This window comes from Poecilia reticulata, chromosome 16, assembly GCF_904066995.2.
Source record: "Poecilia reticulata chromosome 16, P_reticulata-male-v2, whole genome shotgun sequence".
In the NCBI taxonomy this organism is placed as follows: Eukaryota; Metazoa; Chordata; class Actinopteri; order Cyprinodontiformes; family Poeciliidae; genus Poecilia; species Poecilia reticulata.
Genome location: NC_088845.1, coordinates 791611 through 810492, shown reverse-complemented (window position 1 = coordinate 810492; position 18882 = coordinate 791611). Strand labels below are relative to the sequence as shown.

Here is an 18882-nt window from a genome sequence, read left to right as displayed (position 1 = left end):
AAACATGCAGAGCGTTTGGCCAGGCTGCTGACCATCTGGGTCACTTTTAACTAAATGCTCTGCTGACCCTCCTCAGTCTGAATCTCCTGGTTGTTCCATGAACCCACAGCGGCCGGGTCGTTCAGTCTGACGCTCTGGAGGTTTTAAAAAGCAGCTAAAACATTTTGACTTTCCCAGGTTTTTATCTCTGGTTGTTTCTTCTGGTGGTTTTGTGTTTTGTAGGGTTTTAAGGTTGGTTTTTATTGTACAGCTCTTTGTGATTGTATGTCTGTGAAAAGCGCTTTATAAATAAACTTTACTTAAAGTGCTATATAAATAAATGTAACATTGAGATATTAACATGGAAAACCTGATGAAAGCCTCATATTACAGCAGAAAGTAAGATGAGAAAAGCTTACAGCGTTCAGACGTCACTGTGAGGAAACGCAAAAGAAAAACATCCCCATGACCCCTACAGGCCTCCGTAGTTAACAGTAAATAATCTGTTGAAACGCAGCAACAAAAGGTGAACAAACAGAACCTGCAGGTTCTGATCAGGTCGAGGTTAGGCTCCTCCCCTAGGCTCTGATTGGCTGACAGCGCTGTGGTAAAGCAGGGTATCACTACATTACCCATGATCCTCCTGGGCTGCTGCACTTTGTAACCATAGACATGAGGTTACAATATGTCTGTAACCAGCAGCGTTTTATTTATTCATATTTTGCAGCATCGCATTAGAAACCGGCTGCACAGTGGCGCAGTGGGTAGAGCTGTTGCCTTGCAGCAAGAAGGTTCTGGGTTCGATTCCCGGTCTTCCTGCATGGAGTCTCCATGTTCTCCCTGTGCTTGGTGGGTTTTCTCCGGTTTCCTCCCACAGTCCAGAAACATGACTGTCAGGTTAACTGGCCTCTCCAGATTGCCACTAGGTGTGAGTGTGTGTCTCTGTGCTGCCCTGAGACAGACTGGCGACCTGTCCAGGTGACCCGTCCAGGTGACTGTCCAGGTGACCTGTCCAGGTGACCCGTCCAGGTGACCTGTCCAGGTGACCCGTCCAGGTGACCCTCCAGGTGACCCGTCCAGGTGACCCGTCCAGGTGACCCGTCCAGGTGACCTCGGAACGTTAGCTGGAGAGGCAGCAGCTCCTCCCGACCCACTGAGGGTGTACAGAAAATGGATGGATGACATTAGAAACAAACAGCTGAAGGAAAATACTAAATATAAAATCAATCAAATGCTTCAAGTGTTTGATTGATTTGCTACGTCAGCAGTTCTGACGTAGCCGCTGACCCGCCACCAGGTGGAGACGCTGAGTCAGAAACAGCGACTTCACTTATTATAGATCATCTGATTGGATCCTGCCGACATGGACCCGACCAGAACCGGGCTCAGAGTGAAAAGAAGCAGAACTTCAGTCCAGTTTCTACATGAATAACTTTTATTTGGCGTCTAAACAACAGAGAGCAGAAAAATATTCAAACATTCCAGGAAATTCATTCAAACAGATAAAAATCTGCATCAGAATCAGTTAAAGCTCCGCGCTTCACTAGAAAACCATTAAAGCATTTCATCATTGGTTCTAGCCTCAAATCTCTATGATCTACAGCTTCTAGAGCCGCTCTGGCTGGGGGGTTCTGGTCCTGGTTCCGGTCCATCTCCTCCAGCTGGAAGCAGTTTCCATCTACAAACAGTGAAATCGGGTCGGGGTTCTGGACCTACGGGAATCGTCTTCACATCAGCAGAATTTGGCAGAGCTTCCTGTCCGCCACCGACGGCGACGACTGAAACTTGGACTCTGCTGACGGAAGAAAGTTCTAGAATAATTAGCAACATTAAAGGTTTGGCTCTGCATGAAACCGGGTCGCTCCAGAACCGACATCAAGGCAGCAAGAAGCTCCTGGCAGAGCGAACATGTGACCCCGAGGACAGAGGGGCGGGGCTTAGCAGGGGGACTCCACTGATGGACTCGGTGAGACTCGTGTCCTCCAGTCCTACGCTGGGAGTTTAAAGGGACAGGTCCAAGTTTTACTGCAGGCTGTCCTCAGGGTCGGGGGTCAGGGGTCACCGTAAAGACTTGTAACCGAACTCGGTGAACTCCCAGGCCCTCTGTGGTTCTCCATATGAACCTCAGAGGTCAGAGGTGAAGGTGGAGCTGCAGGTGTCTCCATCTGTCTCTCATTTGGTCGTTTGGACTCGTCGTCCAATAGAAACTCGTCGTTTTGGTTCGTTTGTTCTTCAGAGCGACAACAAACAGAATCTGGGTCAGAACTTCTTCTTTGGACGCCGATCAGCACGTTAATATTTGGCTCCATCACAGGTAGGCTGAAACATGGCCGACAGGAAGTGGCCTCACCCGCCTTTTTGTGTTCATAAAGAGACGGTGAGGACGTCCCAGAGAGGCGTCCACCATGTCCAAACTGTCCTGCTTCACCTCTGCAGCAGCTCAGAGGTCAGAGGTCAAGGGACAATCATGGAGCTTTTGGTTATGAGGTAGCTTGGCCTGAGCAGCAGGAGGTCAGAGGTCAAAGCCTGAGGTAGAGGTGTGGGGGGGCAGCTGAGGGGGTCTTCCTCCACTACAGTGAGCTCTACTGCCATCTGCTGGCCAGAACGTGGTAATCCCTTTGGTTCTGGCCCCAGAGGCCCGGCAGGTCCGCTACCTGCTCAGGGGGTTCTGAGGCCCGGTTCTGGTCGGACCGGCGGGAACTCGGCACAGTTGGTGATCAAACGGAAACGACACCAAACTAAAGAAAAAAGGTTTTGGTTCAAGCAGGAAGTGACTCATTCCTCAGAGGACGGTCAGGGGTCAGGGGTCAGGGTCAATGTGACCGGGTCGTCATGGTACTGGGTCAGAGGGGTTCAGCTTTGGCTCAATGTGGGAGAGGTAGTGAACAGAGCGGCCGGTCTCTGCAGCTAAAGGTGGAGGTGAGGCTGTTGGAGGGGGTTAGTGGGGGGGGGGGCACCAGGTGGGGGCAGGTGGGGAGGGCACCAGGTGGGGGGGATGCACCAGGTGGGGGGCAGGTGGGGGGGGGCACCAGGGGGGGGGGATGCACCAGATGGGGGGGGCACCAGGTGGGGGGATGCACCAGGTGGGGGGCAGGTGGGGGGGCACCAGGTGGGGGGGATGGGGGGGGGCACCAGGTGGGGGGGGGGGCACCAGGTGGGGGGGGGTGCACCAGGTGGGGGGGGGTTATCCAGTTCCAGATTCAGCAGATCGACTCGACTCAACCATGACGGTCACTGGAGAAGGGGCGGAGCCACATCTCTGCAGGTGGAGCAAAAGGTGCTGATTAGCTTGGTTCTGATGGTTCTGATCGGAACCATCAGCAGAACTGAACACATATTATAGCTGAAGCTAATGCTAAACCACCAAACACATACAAATTATTAGAAGATGCTAATGTTAAGCCACTAAGCACATTTGAAATCTTAAAAAACTTAGCAGAAGCTAATGCTAACATTGAGACGTCGGCCTCTCTTCTTCTTCTTCTCCTTCCTGGTCTGAGACTCGCTAACAGCAGAGTCCTCCGGTTCCGATTCTGCTGCATTTTATCTCTTCAATGTTTCATGACATAAAGTTCATCCAGTCTGTGTGAAGCTGAAACTCCAGCTCATAGGCTGAGAGCTTCGTTTGTGCCGATGACGTCATCAGCGCATCCGTTACGTCGGCGCCACCAGCTGGTCTGTGGTGTGGACCACAATGTCACCCATTATATTATACTAATTATATTATACTAATGACTAAATCTGAGTTGGTGCTTCCAGAGTTTAAGTCGATCACATTCACCTGATTAGGGTGAATTTTACTATAACTGTATTGATTATGCCACAAATTATACTGTAATCCCTTTGCTACAAAAATTTAGCAACATCAACTGCATAAAACGACATGAAAACAAAACTTACGGGAACGTGCTGGAAGACACCAACGAAGAACTCAAACAGGAAGTACAGCCAGGTGAAATTAATCAGGTGAATGTGATCGACTTAAACTCTGGAAGCACCAACTCAGATTTAGTCATTAGTATAATATAATGGGTGACATTGTGATCCACACCACAGACCAGCTGGTGGCGCCGACGTAACGGAAGCGGCTGATCCATTCAGACTCTGCTGGACGTGTTTGGAGTTTCAGCTTCACACAGCTTTGAAAATGGGAAACATTTCATGGCAATAACTGGTTCAAGAGGCTCAAATAAATGGCAGCCATGTTGAAAAATGGCGGTCATCCTGAAATTCTATTGGCTGATGGGACGTATGAAGATCAGCGCATGTTTCTGGGTTGTGATTGGCTGGTTGGATTCAGTTGAATGATGGTGACCAGGTCTGGAGCTAATCGTTCAGGTGGTCTCCTCACCTGGCTCAGCTCAACGCTCTGTGCCCTTTGACCTTTAGCCCCTCTCACTCCTTTCAGGGTGGCCGGAGTCTCCCAGCTCCCCTCCTTCCTGCAGATAAAACTGAAAAAACCAGGAAGTTGCAGGTCATGATGACAGAGAGGAAGCAGACAGATGATGATGATGATGATGATGATGATGATGATGACGTACCTGCGTCTGTATGCCAGCAGGATGAAGAGCAGGCAGCAGAGGACGCAGGCCAGGCCGCTGTGAACGCCGACCAGCAGCGTCGACATGGACGGGTCGGACTGGTCGCAATTACAGCTTTGACCAGCTGGGGGCGACAAAGCTGTCAGGTTAACCTCTAAACTGGCCAAACTGGTTCCAGCCTTGGAGGCTCCGCCTACCTGCTGCTGAGGCTCCGCCCTCCGCCAGAGACACCAGGCGACGAGCTGACGGACTGTCTCCGTTCCCGTTGAACGCCACCAGCTGGATCTCATAAACCGCCGCCGGTTCTACACACACAGACACACCAGGTTACCCTGAGCCCCTGGCCAGGTGAGCAGGGGGCGGGGCCTCCACTTCTACACCTGGCTCCGTAGCGTTAGCTGCTCACCCAGGTTGGAAATGGAGTGAGTGTTGATGTGTCCTGGGAAGACTTCCTGTCCCTGGACGTCGGGGTTGGAGACCCCATGGTACTGCAGCCTGAAGCCCTCCACCTTCCCTGGCTTACTGGGCAGCTCCCAGTACACCTGCATGGCCGTCTGGTTCAGCACCTTGGTGAAGAAACTGGGAGTACTGGGAACTGTGGAGCAGACAGAGGGCAGCGTTAAGCAACAAGAACGAGGGGGCGTGTCTCAGACCAGAGGGGCGTGTCTCAGGTGTGTACCAGGTGACGTACCTCCGCCCAGCGTGGTGGCGGTGACGGCGGCGGACGGCGGGCTGCCGCCCTCAGCAGAGTACGCCTTCAGGTAGACGCGGTAGCTGGTGGCGGCCTCCAGGTTCTGGACGTCGTGGCTGAAGGTGTTCTGGTCCACGGCCTCCTGCAGCTCGGCGCCGTCGGGTTCTGGGGATGCAGTGGAGTCAGAACCTGCTAGACAGAACCACCTGACCTGGTTCTGACCCGGCCCAGCTCTTACCTCCCAGCCTCCGGATGTGCAGCACGTATCCGATGATCCGCTGGGCGTCCCGTGGGTCGGGCTGGTCCCAGGTGAGCCGTAAACCGGCGGCGCTCAGGGCGGTGGAGCGCAGCCCGGCGGGTGCCTCCGGCAGCGCTGGCCCCGGCGCCACTGCCAGTCGGGCGCTGGCCTGGTTGGTACCAGCGCCACTCTCTGCGATGCACTGGTAGATCGCCTCGTCCTCTGCAGAGATGCGCGTGATGGCCAGTGTCCTGCAGGGGGCAGAGCGGGTCAGAGGGATCTAGCGGGTCAGAAACCGTTCCAGACCCGGTTCTGACCCGGTTCCGGCCCGGTCCCAGGCCCCAGCAGCCTTACGTGTTGGCGTTGGTGAGCTTGACGTTGTCGCCAGGCGCCAGCAGCTTGCCGTTCTTCAGCCAGATGAGGTGCGGCTGGGGGACACCGGTGGCGGTGCAGCTGAAGACGGCGCTGCCCCCTGCTGGCCGGGAGACGGACTGCGGCCACTGAACAAACTCTGGAGGAGCTGCAGGGCGACATGGGAGCGTTAACAGGAGCCTCCTGCAGGGGGCGCTGGCAGCAGGAAGAGCCACTCACTGAAACTTCAGGATTCATTTATGCTGTGAAATTCATGATGATAAAAACCTAAATGTTATTAAAAAAGAGAACATCGGAATAATTAATAGCCTTCTGCATGGAGGGAAAATTGGGTGGAAGGAAAAAGTATGCTGGAAACAGGGTCCTTGCAGCTTTGAGAGGATTGTGATCCAGTTTCTCCAGAGCTGTTAGGACAATAACACAACAATAAAACTATTGTATTGCCATAGCGATACAATAGACAAAGTGTCTTTCTGCTAAATAAAGTTTTTTCTCTGCGACGCCTGAGATGAAGATCCTGATGATGATGATGATGATGATGATGATGAAGAGCAGCAGCTGCAGTTGCCTCTTTGCTCCAGCAGGGGGCTGCTCTCTGGGATTTCCCACGCTGTCGTCCCGTCAGTGAACTCATCGCTCTTTCTGAACTTGAACTTCTTTGTGTCTGTGTTTAAACTCCACTTTGACCTTTGACCCTTGCACCCCCAGAGACAGACAGGTGCTGTCTCGCCTCTGGCCGCCTGTCGTCATGGTAACCCGGAGACCCCCCTCACATCTCCTGAAGCCCCGCCCATTTGGCTTTAAATACAAAGAAAGGGGAGGGGGCGGGGTCAGGGGTCAAAGGGCAGATAGTGTGTGTGTTTGGGGGGGGGATGGTTTCACTAGTAGAGAAATAAAGATGATCTATGAAGCGTGGACACACACACACACACACACACACACACACACACACAGACACACACACACACACACACACACACAGACACACACACACACACACACACACACACACACACACACACACACACACACACACACACACACACACACACACCCCCACACACACACACCCCACACACACACACACACACACACACACACACACACACACACACACACACACACACACCCCCACACACACACACACACACACACACACACACACACACACACACACACACACACACACACACACACACACAGACACACACACACACCCCCACACACACACACACACACACACACACACACACACACACACACACACACACACACACACACACAGACACACACACACACACACACAGAGGGATGAAGATGATTCAAATAAATCCTAACGACCCAAACTGGGAGAACTGGTCCAGTTTGATCCGGGTTCTGGTTCTGGTTCTGGTCCAGACGCTGCATTCTTCATCTTCCTCATTTCTTTGGACCGCCTCAGAGAACTGACTGGGTTCTGCGACACACAGAACATGGTTCTGACCCAGATGGGTCGGCTGGTACTGACTGCAGATCAGAGGTTCTGCTGCAGCCCAACAGAACCAGAATAAATGGGCCCATCAGACGTTCTGCTCAGTGACAGGGCAGGTCGGACCGGGTCGGGTTCTGCCGGGACAGACGGCACCGCTGTGGGAACCAGATCCTCATTGTGCGCCGCGTCTCTTCTTATGCTAATCAACATGCTAATGGCCTGACCTCTGACCCCACAGCCCCCAACCTCAGGCTGAGCGAAGTTAACCGACCTTCATCTGGGCCAGAACCAGAACCCTTTGGTAGCAGCCTGCTGGTTCTGCTGGAGTCCAACAGATGAACCTGTCCTGCTGCCAGGCTGGCTGGGGTCATCCAGAGCGCTCGTTGTAGTCACGCTGCTACGCTCCTCTCTCTGAGAGGAACTGATTCCAACAAAGAACTGAAAACCATGAACTGATTCAGAATCTGTCTGATCCGATTGGTTCTGGATCGGCCCGGTTTGTCTGTGAGGCCAGTGGTCCAGAGTCGGTTCTTTACCTTGCACCACGAGGCGTCCCAGCGCAGTTCTTCTGGACCGGCTGCCGGGCCGGTTGGCAGAGCAGACATAGACCCCGGAGTGCTGCAGAGACGCATCCGAGATCATCAGGTTCCCCGTCCCCAGGACCTGGACGCCCTCCACGCCGATGGACCGGCCGTCTGGTGGCAGAGGACAGGACAGGTGAGGACAGGTGAGATGAGGACAGGGGAGGACAAGGGAGGACAGGGGAGGACAGGGGAGGACAGGACAGGGGAGGACAGTGGAGGACAGGTGAGGACATGGGAGGACAGGTGAGGACAGGGGAGGAGAGGACAGGACAGGTGAGGACAGGGGAGGAGAGGACAGGACAGGTGAGGACAGGGGAGGACAGGGGAGGACAGGTGAGGACATGGGAGGACAGGTGAGGACAGGGGAGGAGAGGACAGGACAGGGGAGGACAGGGGAGAAGAGGACAGGACAGGGGAGGACAGGTGATGGTGGCGTTACCAAGGCGACTCCAGGACACAATGGGGCGTGGGTTTCCTGTTGCGATGCATTCCAAGATGGCGGTCTGGTGGATGTTGATGGTGAGGTTCTGAGGTCCAGAGAGGATGACGGGCTCCTTGTAGGTTCTGGACCCTGCAACTGGACCCACAGAACCCATCAGTGAAACGGCCCAGACCCGCTGACACCACCGATCAGGTGAGTGTCAGCGTTCAAACCTCCGGGCCTCGGCTGGCTGCTTACCGGTGACGGACAGCTGGGCCTCGCGGCTGCAGCGCGTGTTGGCCATGTTGGAGGCGACGCAGCGGAACAGGCCGGCGTCGGAGCGCTGGACCGCGCTCACCTGCAGGACGCCGTTGGGGAGCAGAGTGTACCTGCGGACGCAGCGGGGGAAACGTGATGACGAGACTCTGGAAGCTTGGCAGGAGCTGCAGGAAAGGAGGGTCACCTGGGGTCAGCGGTGCTCAGAGGGAGGCGGTCCTTCTGCCAGGTGATGTTTGCCTCAGGAATCCCGTTCACCTGGCAGCTGAGTCTGGCCACACCCCCTTCGTCCACCGCCAGGGATTGTGGGTGGGACAGGAACTTTGGGAGCGCTGCGGGATGGAGACAGGTCAGGTCAGGTCAGGTCAGGTGTGCTGCAGGTGGGGATGATGCTGCATGGTGCAGGTGTGACTCACAGGCCAGCTGCGCCCGCGCCTTGCGGCTGATAAGCAACCCGAAGCGGTTCTGCGCCGCGCAGTCGTACTCGCCGGCGTCCGACTCATTGCTCTCTCGCCTCTTGGAGAAGTTCCTGAGGAGCAGCGTGCCGTTGGCCAGCACCGCCGCCCTGTCACCGGTTGCTATGGGAACGCCATTATGCCTCCATGTGATGCTGACGGGCCCCTCCCCCTCCACCTGGCAGTGCAGCATCAGGGGGCGGTCCCTGACGGCAATCACGTCCCTGGGCTCCATCAGGAAGGCCAGCTCCGAGGCTCCAAGCGCACCTGGAGGGCAGGTAGCAGAGGGGCGGGGCCTCAGCTGGAGCACACGGTGGCAATAAGGGCTGCCTGCAGGCAAAACTCAGGGCACAACTCAACTCACTGCAGGCTCTACTGAGGAATGAGAACCATGGAGACTGATGAAGGTGATGATGAAGGTGATGATGATGATGATGATGATGATGACGTCGGCATTCCTTCCGGTCGCGCCTGCAGGCAGAACTCTGGGTTAAAACAAACTCCTTAAATCAGGATCGCCACACGAGGGAGTGGGCGGAGCTAAAGCTGCTCACACCGAGCGCGTCAGCAGCGTCAGCAGCGTCTGACAGGGCGCGACGACTGAAGCGTTTCGGGAGTTTTGAGGCTGAACATTTGCCAATCAGCTGGAGCGCGAACCAATCAGAGAGACTCTGCTGTGACGTAGTGGCGGCTGTACCTGGGGTCCTGCAGGAGACGCGCAGGCACCGACGCGGTTAGCAGGTTAGCTGGGGACGTGAGACGTAAACAGCGTCCAGCTGGTTAGTGAAACTCGGGAAACCTGTGAATCATCTGGAGGATTCAAACACGCGACATTCTGTTGATTCCAGTAGATAAAACCCAGATTGTCAGGATTTGAGGCTCCAACGCGCCTCGCGCCTCCATCAGCGGCTCGTCCGACCTGAAGCGTCAGACGCGTTCGGTGTGAACGCAGCTTTAGCCCTGACGTCATGTGACAGCCCACCGGGTGTGACGTCACAGCTCAATCTTTGGGTTGAGGTGGTTATTAAAGGTGACTCGATCTCATTGGCTGAGCCGCTTCAAAGCGGCGAGTGATTGGTTCAGGACTCAGGGGCGTCAAACTCCTGGCCTGCGGGTTTTAGATGAGCCACAGGAACAAAACCCTGGACTGCAGCAGCTGCATCACCTGCTGCTGCAGATCCAGAACCTTACCGACCCGATTACTCTGTTCAGGTGCTGCAGCAGCTGCATCACCTGCTGCTGCGGATCCAGAACCTTACCGACCCGATTACTCTGTTCAGGTGCTGCAGCAGCTGCATCACCTGCTGCAGATCCAGAACCTTAACGACCCGATTACTCTGTTCAGGTGCTGCAGCAGCTGCATCACCTGCTGCAGATCCAGAACCTTAACGACCCGATTACTCTGTTCAGGTGCTGCAGCAGCTGCAGGACTGGAGTTGACCTGTGGTTCAGGTTCTGGGTTCAGCTGCGGTTCTTCAAACTGAACCAGAACTGAAGGTCTTGTTTAACCACCCAGAGGAGGCAGAACCGGACCGAAGCTGGACCGGACCCACTGGACGGAACCAGGTTGTGATCGGGTCAACGATGCTCTGCTGGTTTCCACAGAAACATCTAAACTGGTCATAATAAGTAGCTGAGCTCACTGCACTGATAACCGATCAACTGTGATGAATGAATGAATGACTGAATGACTGAATGAATGAATGAATGAATGAATGAATGAATGAATGAATGAACTGAAATGACTTTCATAAAGTTCTTCCAGACCACCGGAGGATCTGATTGGTCGGTTTGTGAAGCTGCACTTGAACTCAGCTCCAGTCTGCAGCCCCCCCCCCCTCCCCCCCCCTCTTCCACCCAGCTGACTGACCTCTGACCCCCCAGCATGAAAGAAAACAATCAGAACAACAAACCGGACCAGACACAATGATTCTGCACCCCCACTGCAGCTGTCGGACCCGCCAGAACCTCCTGGTCGTTCCTCATCTGGTTCTGGTTCTGGACCAGAACCTGATAATAACAGACACAGAGATAAAAACACAAAGCATTGCTGCAGAATAAAACACCTGAAAACATGGCAACATGGATCAACATGGCAACATGGATCAACATGGCAACATGGATCAACATGTTTTCCTGTGTGGGATCGAACCAGCAACCCCAGACCCGCCGTTGTTTGCGCCGTGGTGTTGCCGTAGCGATGGAGCTGATGATGTTTTTCTGGAGAATCAGGGAATGACGACGACATGATTGAAGTTTTTATCCAAAACCTTTAGAAACTATTTTAATTTTAAAATTCTGAAATTAATTTATTTTATAATTTTTTCCAAATTATTATATGATGAATAATCATGGCATCAAAGCATAACTGGGTGATTTCTAAAGTTAAATTACTTTTAATAAATCTAAAATAGATGTAAGTGAATGTTTCCATGAGCTGTAAATAACTGAGAATCTGTCGCGTTTCCGTCCCCATGTGGGCGACGCTGCTGCCGGTGATGCAGCTCCTGCTTCGCTTTACGAAGAAACGCTAGGGCCGATGGCGGCGGCCCGATGGCGGCGGCCTGATGGCGGCGGCCCGATGGCGGCGGCCTGATGGCGGCGGCCTGATGGCGGCGGCCCTGATGGCGGCGGCCCGATGGCGGCGGCCCGATGGCGGCGGCCTGATGGCGGCGGCCCGATGGCGGCGGCCCTGATGGCGGCGGCCCGATGGCGGCGGCCCTGATGGCGGCGGCCCTGATGGCGGCGGCCCGATGGCGGCGGCCCTGATGGCGGCGGCCCTGATGGCGGCGGCCCGATGGCGGCGGCCCTGATGGCGGCGGCCCGATGGCGGCGGCCCGATGGCGGCGGCCCGATGGCGGCGGCCCGATGGCGGCGGCCCGATGGCGGCGGCCTGATGGCGGCGGCCCGATGGCGGCGGGCCGGGCCCCAATGGCGCTTCGTTAAAACGGGACTCCGAAGGTCCAGCATCATCATCATCACCCCTCCTTCCTGAGGGGGAGGGGCTCATCATGGGGGGGTCTGACTGCACATCCCCCCCATCCCTGAGCAGCAGACAGGCCCAGAGGTCAGGAGGTCATGAGGCCGCCCCCCAGGCCCCGCCCACTCGACTCTGAACGTGAACTTCACGGTTCCAACAATTACCCCCCCCTGGGGTAAATCCTTCAGCACCCTGAGAACCAGACAGCCCCGCCCCCCCTCCCCCCGGACAGATGTCCTTCAGTCTGCTGCTGAACGGGTCACTTCCTGTTCAGGTGAGTCACCTGGGTTAGGTTAAACTGGGTTCATTTAGACTGAACCAGTTCCTCCCAGTTTGACCAGCAGCAGATCAAACTGGAGTGAAGACAAAAGAAAATGAAGAGAAAAGGAGCAAATGATGGAGGGAAGATGAAGAGAGAGAAGAACAGCGGTGATGATGATGGTTCTGGTTCTGATCCGATCAGATTGCAGCATCAGCCTTCCAGCAGCTTTTAAACTGATTTTCATTAAACCTTACTGCTGTGTTTTTATTGGTCAGATGACGAATGTGATGCTCTGATTGGCTGAAGCAGAAAAGCTGCAGAACAAACAGGAAGAAACGGAAACCTGGAAACTTCTGGATTACTGACGAAGAGGAGGAGAAACCAGGAAATGATGAAGAGGAGAGAATGTAAACCAGAAGATGAATCAGATCCAGAACCTCAGAGTTCTGTTGGCGTCGGGTCGGTGAACAGAACCTTTGGTTCTGAAACAGAATCTGACCTGAGCAGCAGAGTCCCAGCAGCATCATCAACATCTTCATCATTGGGCTGAACAGCGTCGTGATTCTTCTCTTCCCTGTTACAGAACCCGGCTCTCCTCTGGTTCTGACCCGGTTCTGCTGCAGAGCCTCCTCGCTGCTGCTCCGTCTGAAGTCGGGCTCCAACTGAACCAGAACCCAGAGATGCCTGGCTGATGTGGGAGGGGCGAGGCTTGAGGGGGAGGAGGGGTCAAAGGTCAGACAGAAGAGAGGAGGGGGAGGATGAGGAGTTTTTATTTTATGGCAGCAGAACAACGGAACCAGAACCACACTGAGGTTCTAGAACCGGTTCTGATCAGCAGAACCATTCAGCGGGTCCAATCTCTGCTTCTGTCAGATTCTTTAGATTCTAGAAAAGTTCTGGTTCAAACTGGACCTGAAGCTGGTCAGAACCAGTCCATCAGAAATAAATCCTTCAACTTCCTCTCAGTCCAGAAGTTCTGGTTCAGCCCGGTTCTGCTGATCCGAGCAGGGGGAACCTCGGCTTATTTAATGTTGGATCCATTTAGCTGCTGGTTCTGTTCTGGTTTTGTTGAGGTTCTGGTTCTGAGGAAGCAGTGAAGCCTCCCAGTTGAACCAGAACCATTTTGGGTTTGAACTGGTTCTGCAGCATCAGAATCACCTGAAGCTTCTATGTGAAGATCTAACAGAACCATTGGACCAAACGAACCGGGCCAATAAAGCTGGTTCTGGTTCTGAAACACGAAAGAAGTGTAGAGCCCCCGCAGGCCGCTGGGTGGCGGCAGAGAGCCGCTCAGGCTGCAGCAGCAGAAGAAGAAGCGTGGCGGGATGTAAACAGGAAGTGGACTTCTGACTGAAACAGGACGGGTTCTGTTCTAAAAGGTTCTGGACAAGCTGATGGAGGTTCGACTGCAGGAATCGGACCGTTAGAACCGGAACCAGAACCCGCTTAAAGGTCAGAACAGACCGAAACGAACCGAACCATCAGAGTTTAGACTGAGGTTCTGCTTCTTTTGTAGTTTTATTTAAAAGGTTCAGAGGTTCTGATCCGGAGATCCAGTTCATGATCGGTTTCGGAGCTCTCCAGTTTGGATCAGGGTCCGGTTCGGTTAGAGTTCCTCCTGTCCAAATAGATCAGAACCGGTATCCGTTTGCTTTTATCTTCCTGCAGAACCGCTTTCAGAACCAGTACAGAACCGGTGTTCTGACTATGAGTGCTACCTCGTCAGATTTTCCTACCGGATAGATCATAGACATAATATGATATATTCGGTAGGAATAGATCATATTATGGGTTAGGGTAGAGAGATTTAGGGCGGCCATCTTGGAGCGGTCCACCACTCCACTCAGCTTATGTGTTTAGCAGCACAATGACGTATCAGCGCATTTAATCGATCATAACACGCTTTTTGTTACTGGAAACCAAATTCAATCATCTATCAAAGCTACATTTATAAACAATTTTATTATTTAGTATGTTTTAATACATAGTTCAGCATATTTAAATATGCTTAGTGGCTATAACAATAGAATAGGATGGAATATTCTGATATTGATGAATGATGAGCAGATTACAAAGCACACAGCCGTTCATGATTTATTCAATAAATTATTTAGGAATATCAATACATATTTATATAACTATACAAACACAAATAAATACTGAATAATATATATTCCATCCATCCATTTTCTTGACACCCCTTGTCCCTCAGTGGGGTCAGGAGGTGCTGGTGCCTCTCCAGCTAACGTTCCGGGTGAAAGGCGGGGTCACCTGGACAGGTCACCAGTCTGTCGCAGTAATACATATTGGATACATGTTTATGTATGTATGTACATATACAGCCAACGAGTTCTACCTTCAGAGATTCAGCAGCTGAGATTGAGTCCAAACTCCGATGTGATTCATCCTGCAGTGAATCGTCTCTCTCTATAGATTCTCCCTCTTCTTTCTCACATCGTGTCTTTAGGAAACTTTCAAAACAAAAACGGAAGATTTGGGATGTATCTTACTAGTGAAAGAATTACATATAAATAATCTTTACCACCTGTGTAAACTTTGCTGGTGAATGTTATAACACATAATATAAGTTTTATAATATGTGTTATATTGTTTCATTTCTAATATAGACTCTTGTGTCAGATAATCTAAGTCAATGTTAGAGAATAATTAATTATTTTAGATTTACAGAATCTCAGTTATCCTTCATAGCGGCTGAACCCGTATTACACCGAGCACTGTAGCTAATATTAGCTGGTATCTCGCTGGTGGACATAAATACAGTAAAGTAATATTATAATCACAATATATACACAATAATATGTCCATCTTACTTGTGAAATGTTGTCTGTGGAGCCTCACATCAATAGTCCATCGATCAGAACAACAATATCCTCAGTGCTGAGGCATCTTCTGCTGTTTTGTTGAGCAAAGTAGGAGGGACGACCTCTCCAAGATGGCCGCCGTATTTCCTGCGCCGGAGCAGCCAAAGCGGGGTCTACTCTATATTATGTCTATGGGATAGATAGCTAAGTCTATCTATCCGTGCTGCGCGTCCAAAACTCCTACCGTCATGTTTACAAACAGAAACTACAGCGTGTTGTTAATGTTCAAGATATTGATAACATTATTTGAGTGACGGGACTGAAGTGGAAGCTTAGGAGTTATGCTCAGCTTAGCATTGGAACAATTTATATACACCACGAAACCACAAGATCACTTGCTTCCTGTAGCCTAACCGTTTATAATGAAAAGCTATAGATGTATGAACTAATCCTTTTACTAGAATATCCTACCAGTTAAAAATATTTTAAATAGAGGCGTTTGTAAGAATAAAGCAGTATCAGACAGGGGAAACTGGTTTTTATTGGAATTAAATTAAACAGACAAATACAGATCACCGCAACTCTTTTTTGCGCATTAATACGTTCGATTGCTTTGTTAACCGATTAAACCGTTAACAGCTGAAAAAAAGTGACAGACGGCACAGATATGGGAAGTGCGGAATCCTCGCCCACGCCGCCGGGCATGAGAAACTTCATCAAAACTTGGGACACGCTGTGGGGGCGTGGCCTCCGCCAGGTGTGGGTTGGGGGCGTGGCCTCCGCCAGGTGTGGGTTGGGGGCGTGGCCTCTGACTTTATTAATTTATGTTTCCACTCAAAATGAAAACGACAGAAGCAACAAAGCAAAAATCTCAATAAAAATCTGTATGAAAAGTTTTAAAAGTGAACAATAAATAAATCAATGAAGATTCTGACAAAAGATCGGAATATGGACCAGAACCGGACCAGAACCGAGTCAGCAGGTCACATGAAGTTGGTTGTTTTATCTGAATATAACCTTTTTGGTTCTGGATCAATAAAATCTGATCTCTGTCCATCAGGAGCTGCTGGTTCTGAATTAAGTTCTGACCCAGTTGGGTTTGGGTCAGCACAGCCGATTGGTGCTGGTCCAGTTCCTACAGGACTGAAGGAAGTGAAAATGGGTTGGTTTGGTTTTAGATGTGGGTCTAGAATCGGTCCTGAGTTCTGATTGGACCAGGCGTTCGGATTGGGCCAGAATCATGTCGGGTCAGGTACTGAAGCTCTGTCTCTGTGTTTTCAGGATCCAGATTCTCCCGGTCCACCAGGTGCTGGTTCTGATCCGGCAGTCTTTGTGGTGATGGCGGGTCGCGGACGTGGCCGCAGAACTCTGGGTTTGGACCCGGTCGGAACCAGTAGAGGCGACCCCCTGCCTCCGGCCGTGCAGCAGCCCACACCTGTGTTCCCGGTAAGCTCCGCCCCTTTCCTCTCACCTGACTCCTATCTTCAAGTGGTTCTGGTTCTGTTGGGCGGGTCCAACTCCAAACAAACCAGAATGAGGGCAGCAGTGCACTGTGGGAGCTGTAGTTGATGCTGTGCGGTTTCCCAGGTGATGGAGCAGAAGCCCCTCCCCCTGGCAGGTGGGGAGGAGTCAGAGTACCTGACGGCGCTGAAGCAGGACTTCAGGGCGGCCATGAGGAGTCAGCCATGTTTTATCCAGCCGGCCACCGCCCACAGAGGTCAGAACACACCAATCAGGAATCAGCAGCTGACTCACCAAGCTGTACTCTTATTCTGAAAGTCTCTCTCTACTTCCTGTCAGATGTGGAGCGATACTCGGATAAATATCACCTGAGTGACAAGATGGACGGCCTCACTGACTGGATCATAGGTGAGTTCACTTCAGTACGGAACAGTTTGGTTTGGTTCGGTTCTCGTCCGATGAACCTGACTCGGTTCAGACTTAGTTCAGAACCTCAAAGCAAACAGAACCCGTTTTCTAGACATCCCAGTCTGGACCCTGGTGTGTCCAACAGCTCCCCCTGCAGGACTGACTGGTTCCTATGAACCAGGTCCGATGAAGGAGCCAAAACCCGGTGGAACCAGCTGAGGTTCTGCTGCTTTTGTTTCAGACTGGAAGAGATTCCCCAAAGAGCTCCGGGTCCAAATCAGGAAACCCAGAGACGGTCAGTACTCTGACTCCATCTGACAGTAATCTGATTACCTGAGCCAGTGACAGCAGCTGCAGTTTGCTGTGTGTCCTCAGGGGCGGCGCTCAGCCACCACCCTGCTGCGCCGTTGGGACAGAAGAAGAAGAAGAAGAAGGTTGGCGAGAAAGAGGAGGTCCTGCTCAAACTGGAGGTGAGTGTCTGGACTGGGAACAGGTGGGGTGCGCTGCACACCGTGTGACCTTTTACCTTTGACCTCCAGACGCTGGAGAAGAAGGAGCAGCAGGAGAGTTCAGAGGAGGAGGGCGAGGAGCAGAAGGAGGAAGAGGCCGAGGCTGAGGAAGAGTATGATGAAGAGGAGTTTGAGGAGGTGAGGGAGGTCATGTGACCAGAGCTACTTCCTGCCAGAGCGCTAGCATGCTACCTACAGCCGCAAGTCGGCCATATTGAGAGATCCAGTCTGGCCAACAGCCAATCAGAAGCCTTCATTCACCTGCAACATCAACCAATTAAATTTAAATTTATTTCTGAAAAATAAACTTTTCACATGTTTATAATTATTTTATTATGACTGCATTATTGACATTTTGTGACGAACTAATGTGTGTGTGTGTGTGTGTGTGTGTGTGTGTGTGTGTGTGTGTGTGTGTGAAAGGAGACGGACTACATCATGTCGTACTTCGATAACGGCGAGGACTTCGGAGGAGACAGTGATGACAACATGGACGAGGCCGTCTACTAGAACTGGTTCTGGTTCCGACCCGACTGACCCGTTTTATCAAAGTGTTCTTAAAGTTTTTGTACAGAAACAGTTTTTATTGTTTTTTGCTGTTGAAAATAAACCAGTGTGATGTTTGTAATGGTTCTGACTCAATTGGATCCGTCTGGTTCTGACCCGGTAGAACCAACCATAGCGCCCCCTGCTGGCTCAACATGACTGCTGAAACCCACCAGAACCAAGGCAGGTCAGAACCTGAGACAGGAGTTCCTCCAGAACCGTCCAGAACCAAGACTTTGTTTGGGTCTGGCTAGACTGGATTGGTACCAGTACAGGATCTCCAGCTTTTTCTGACTGTTTCCTGAAGTTCTGGATGTTTCTTGGCCCGTTTGGTTCTGGTTCCAAAGACTGAAACCGTCCTGCTGCTTTCAGACAGAACCAGAACCTGGACCTGTTCCAGTCCCTCTGCTGCTGTGTGCGACCTTTGCCCTGGTTCTGGTCTGCAGGAAACCCGAGCCGCTGACTCAGAGGCCCAAACCGTCGGCCAATCAGACGCTGACTGGGGCGGTTCTGGTTCTGGGTGCCAGGTCAGCAGAAAGGGGAGAGGGTGGATGTGCAGCTCATGTCGGTTCTGAAGAACCCGCTCAACTCGGTTTAGCTCAGCGGCTTCTGCCCCTGAACCAGAACCAGGTTCTGGTTCTGTCTTTGTTTCTGTTGGGTTGTGGGTTCTGATGGAAACAGCTGTAAACAGGAGGTCCAGGTCCAGCTGAACCGGGTCAGAACAGTTTAATTGCAGGTTGATTGGCCTGGACCCGACCTGCTGTAGAACCAGAACCGACCCTCTGACGGTCCTGTCGTCCTTTTGTGGTTCTGAGAAGCTGAACCTGAGACCGGGACAGCTGGGACGTCTCTGCTAAAAATGTCCT

General features: G+C 52.2%; 2 protein-coding genes across 3 annotated transcripts; one reads left to right on the top strand and one right to left on the bottom strand.

The window, feature by feature from the left end:
- Positions 1–3120: 3120 nt before the first annotated feature.
- Positions 3121–12854, bottom strand: LOC103477457 (immunoglobulin superfamily DCC subclass member 3). Of its 2 annotated transcripts, XM_081616992.1 has the most exons (15): positions 9726–9860; positions 9393–9499; positions 8990–9295; positions 8761–8905; positions 8556–8686; positions 8316–8453; positions 7829–7987; positions 5804–5969; positions 5450–5700; positions 5212–5376; positions 4927–5115; positions 4718–4825; positions 4521–4644; positions 4331–4430; positions 3121–3238 (listed from the first exon to the last, which is right to left on the bottom strand). In XM_081616992.1, exons 3-15 carry the CDS (start codon positions 9261–9263, stop codon positions 3164–3166), a joined length of 2025 nt encoding a protein of 674 aa, XP_081473118.1. In that variant the 5' UTR covers positions 9264–9295; positions 9393–9499; positions 9726–9860; the 3' UTR covers positions 3121–3163. The 2 variants fall into 2 exon arrangements, with proteins under 2 accessions (XP_081473118.1, XP_017164846.1); XM_017309357.2 differs by lacking the exons at positions 9393–9499; positions 9726–9860 and adding an exon at positions 12770–12854.
- Positions 12855–13066: 212 nt separating this feature from the next.
- On the top strand, positions 13067–18093 carry polr3glb (RNA polymerase III subunit GL b). The gene is made up of 8 exons (XM_008430586.3): positions 13067–13722; positions 16374–16538; positions 16680–16809; positions 16893–16961; positions 17203–17256; positions 17337–17431; positions 17501–17608; positions 17894–18093. Exons 2-8 carry the CDS (start codon positions 16431–16433, stop codon positions 17978–17980), a joined length of 651 nt encoding a protein of 216 aa, XP_008428808.1. The 5' UTR covers positions 13067–13722; positions 16374–16430; the 3' UTR covers positions 17981–18093.
- The last annotated feature ends 789 nt before the right edge of the window (positions 18094–18882 follow it).

What these genes read in the sequence shown, in the direction of transcription:
- polr3glb (XM_008430586.3), top strand. Translation starts at nt 16,431, where the DNA reads ATGGCGGGTCGCGGACGTGGCCGCAGAACTCTGGGTTTGGACCCGGTC. An exon ending in AGCCCACACCTGTGTTCCCG is followed by an intron (nt 16,539 to 16,679) that starts GTAAGCTCCGCC and finishes GCGGTTTCCCAG; the next exon opens with GTGATGGAGCAGAAGCCCCT. An exon ending in AATCAGGAAACCCAGAGACG is followed by an intron (nt 17,257 to 17,336) that starts GTCAGTACTCTG and finishes GTGTGTCCTCAG; the next exon opens with GGGCGGCGCTCAGCCACCAC.
- LOC103477457 (XM_017309357.2), bottom strand. Translation starts at nt 12,812, where the DNA reads ATGATGAAGATGTTGATGATGCTGCTGGGACTCTGCTGCTCAG. An exon ending in GGGCGGAGCCTCAGCAGCAG is followed by an intron (nt 4,645 to 4,717) that starts GTAGGCGGAGCC and finishes TGTCGCCCCCAG; the next exon opens with CTGGTCAAAGCTGTAATTGC. An exon ending in CTGCTGGCATACAGACGCAG is followed by an intron (nt 4,431 to 4,520) that starts GTACGTCATCAT and finishes TGGTTTTTTCAG; the next exon opens with TTTTATCTGCAGGAAGGAGG.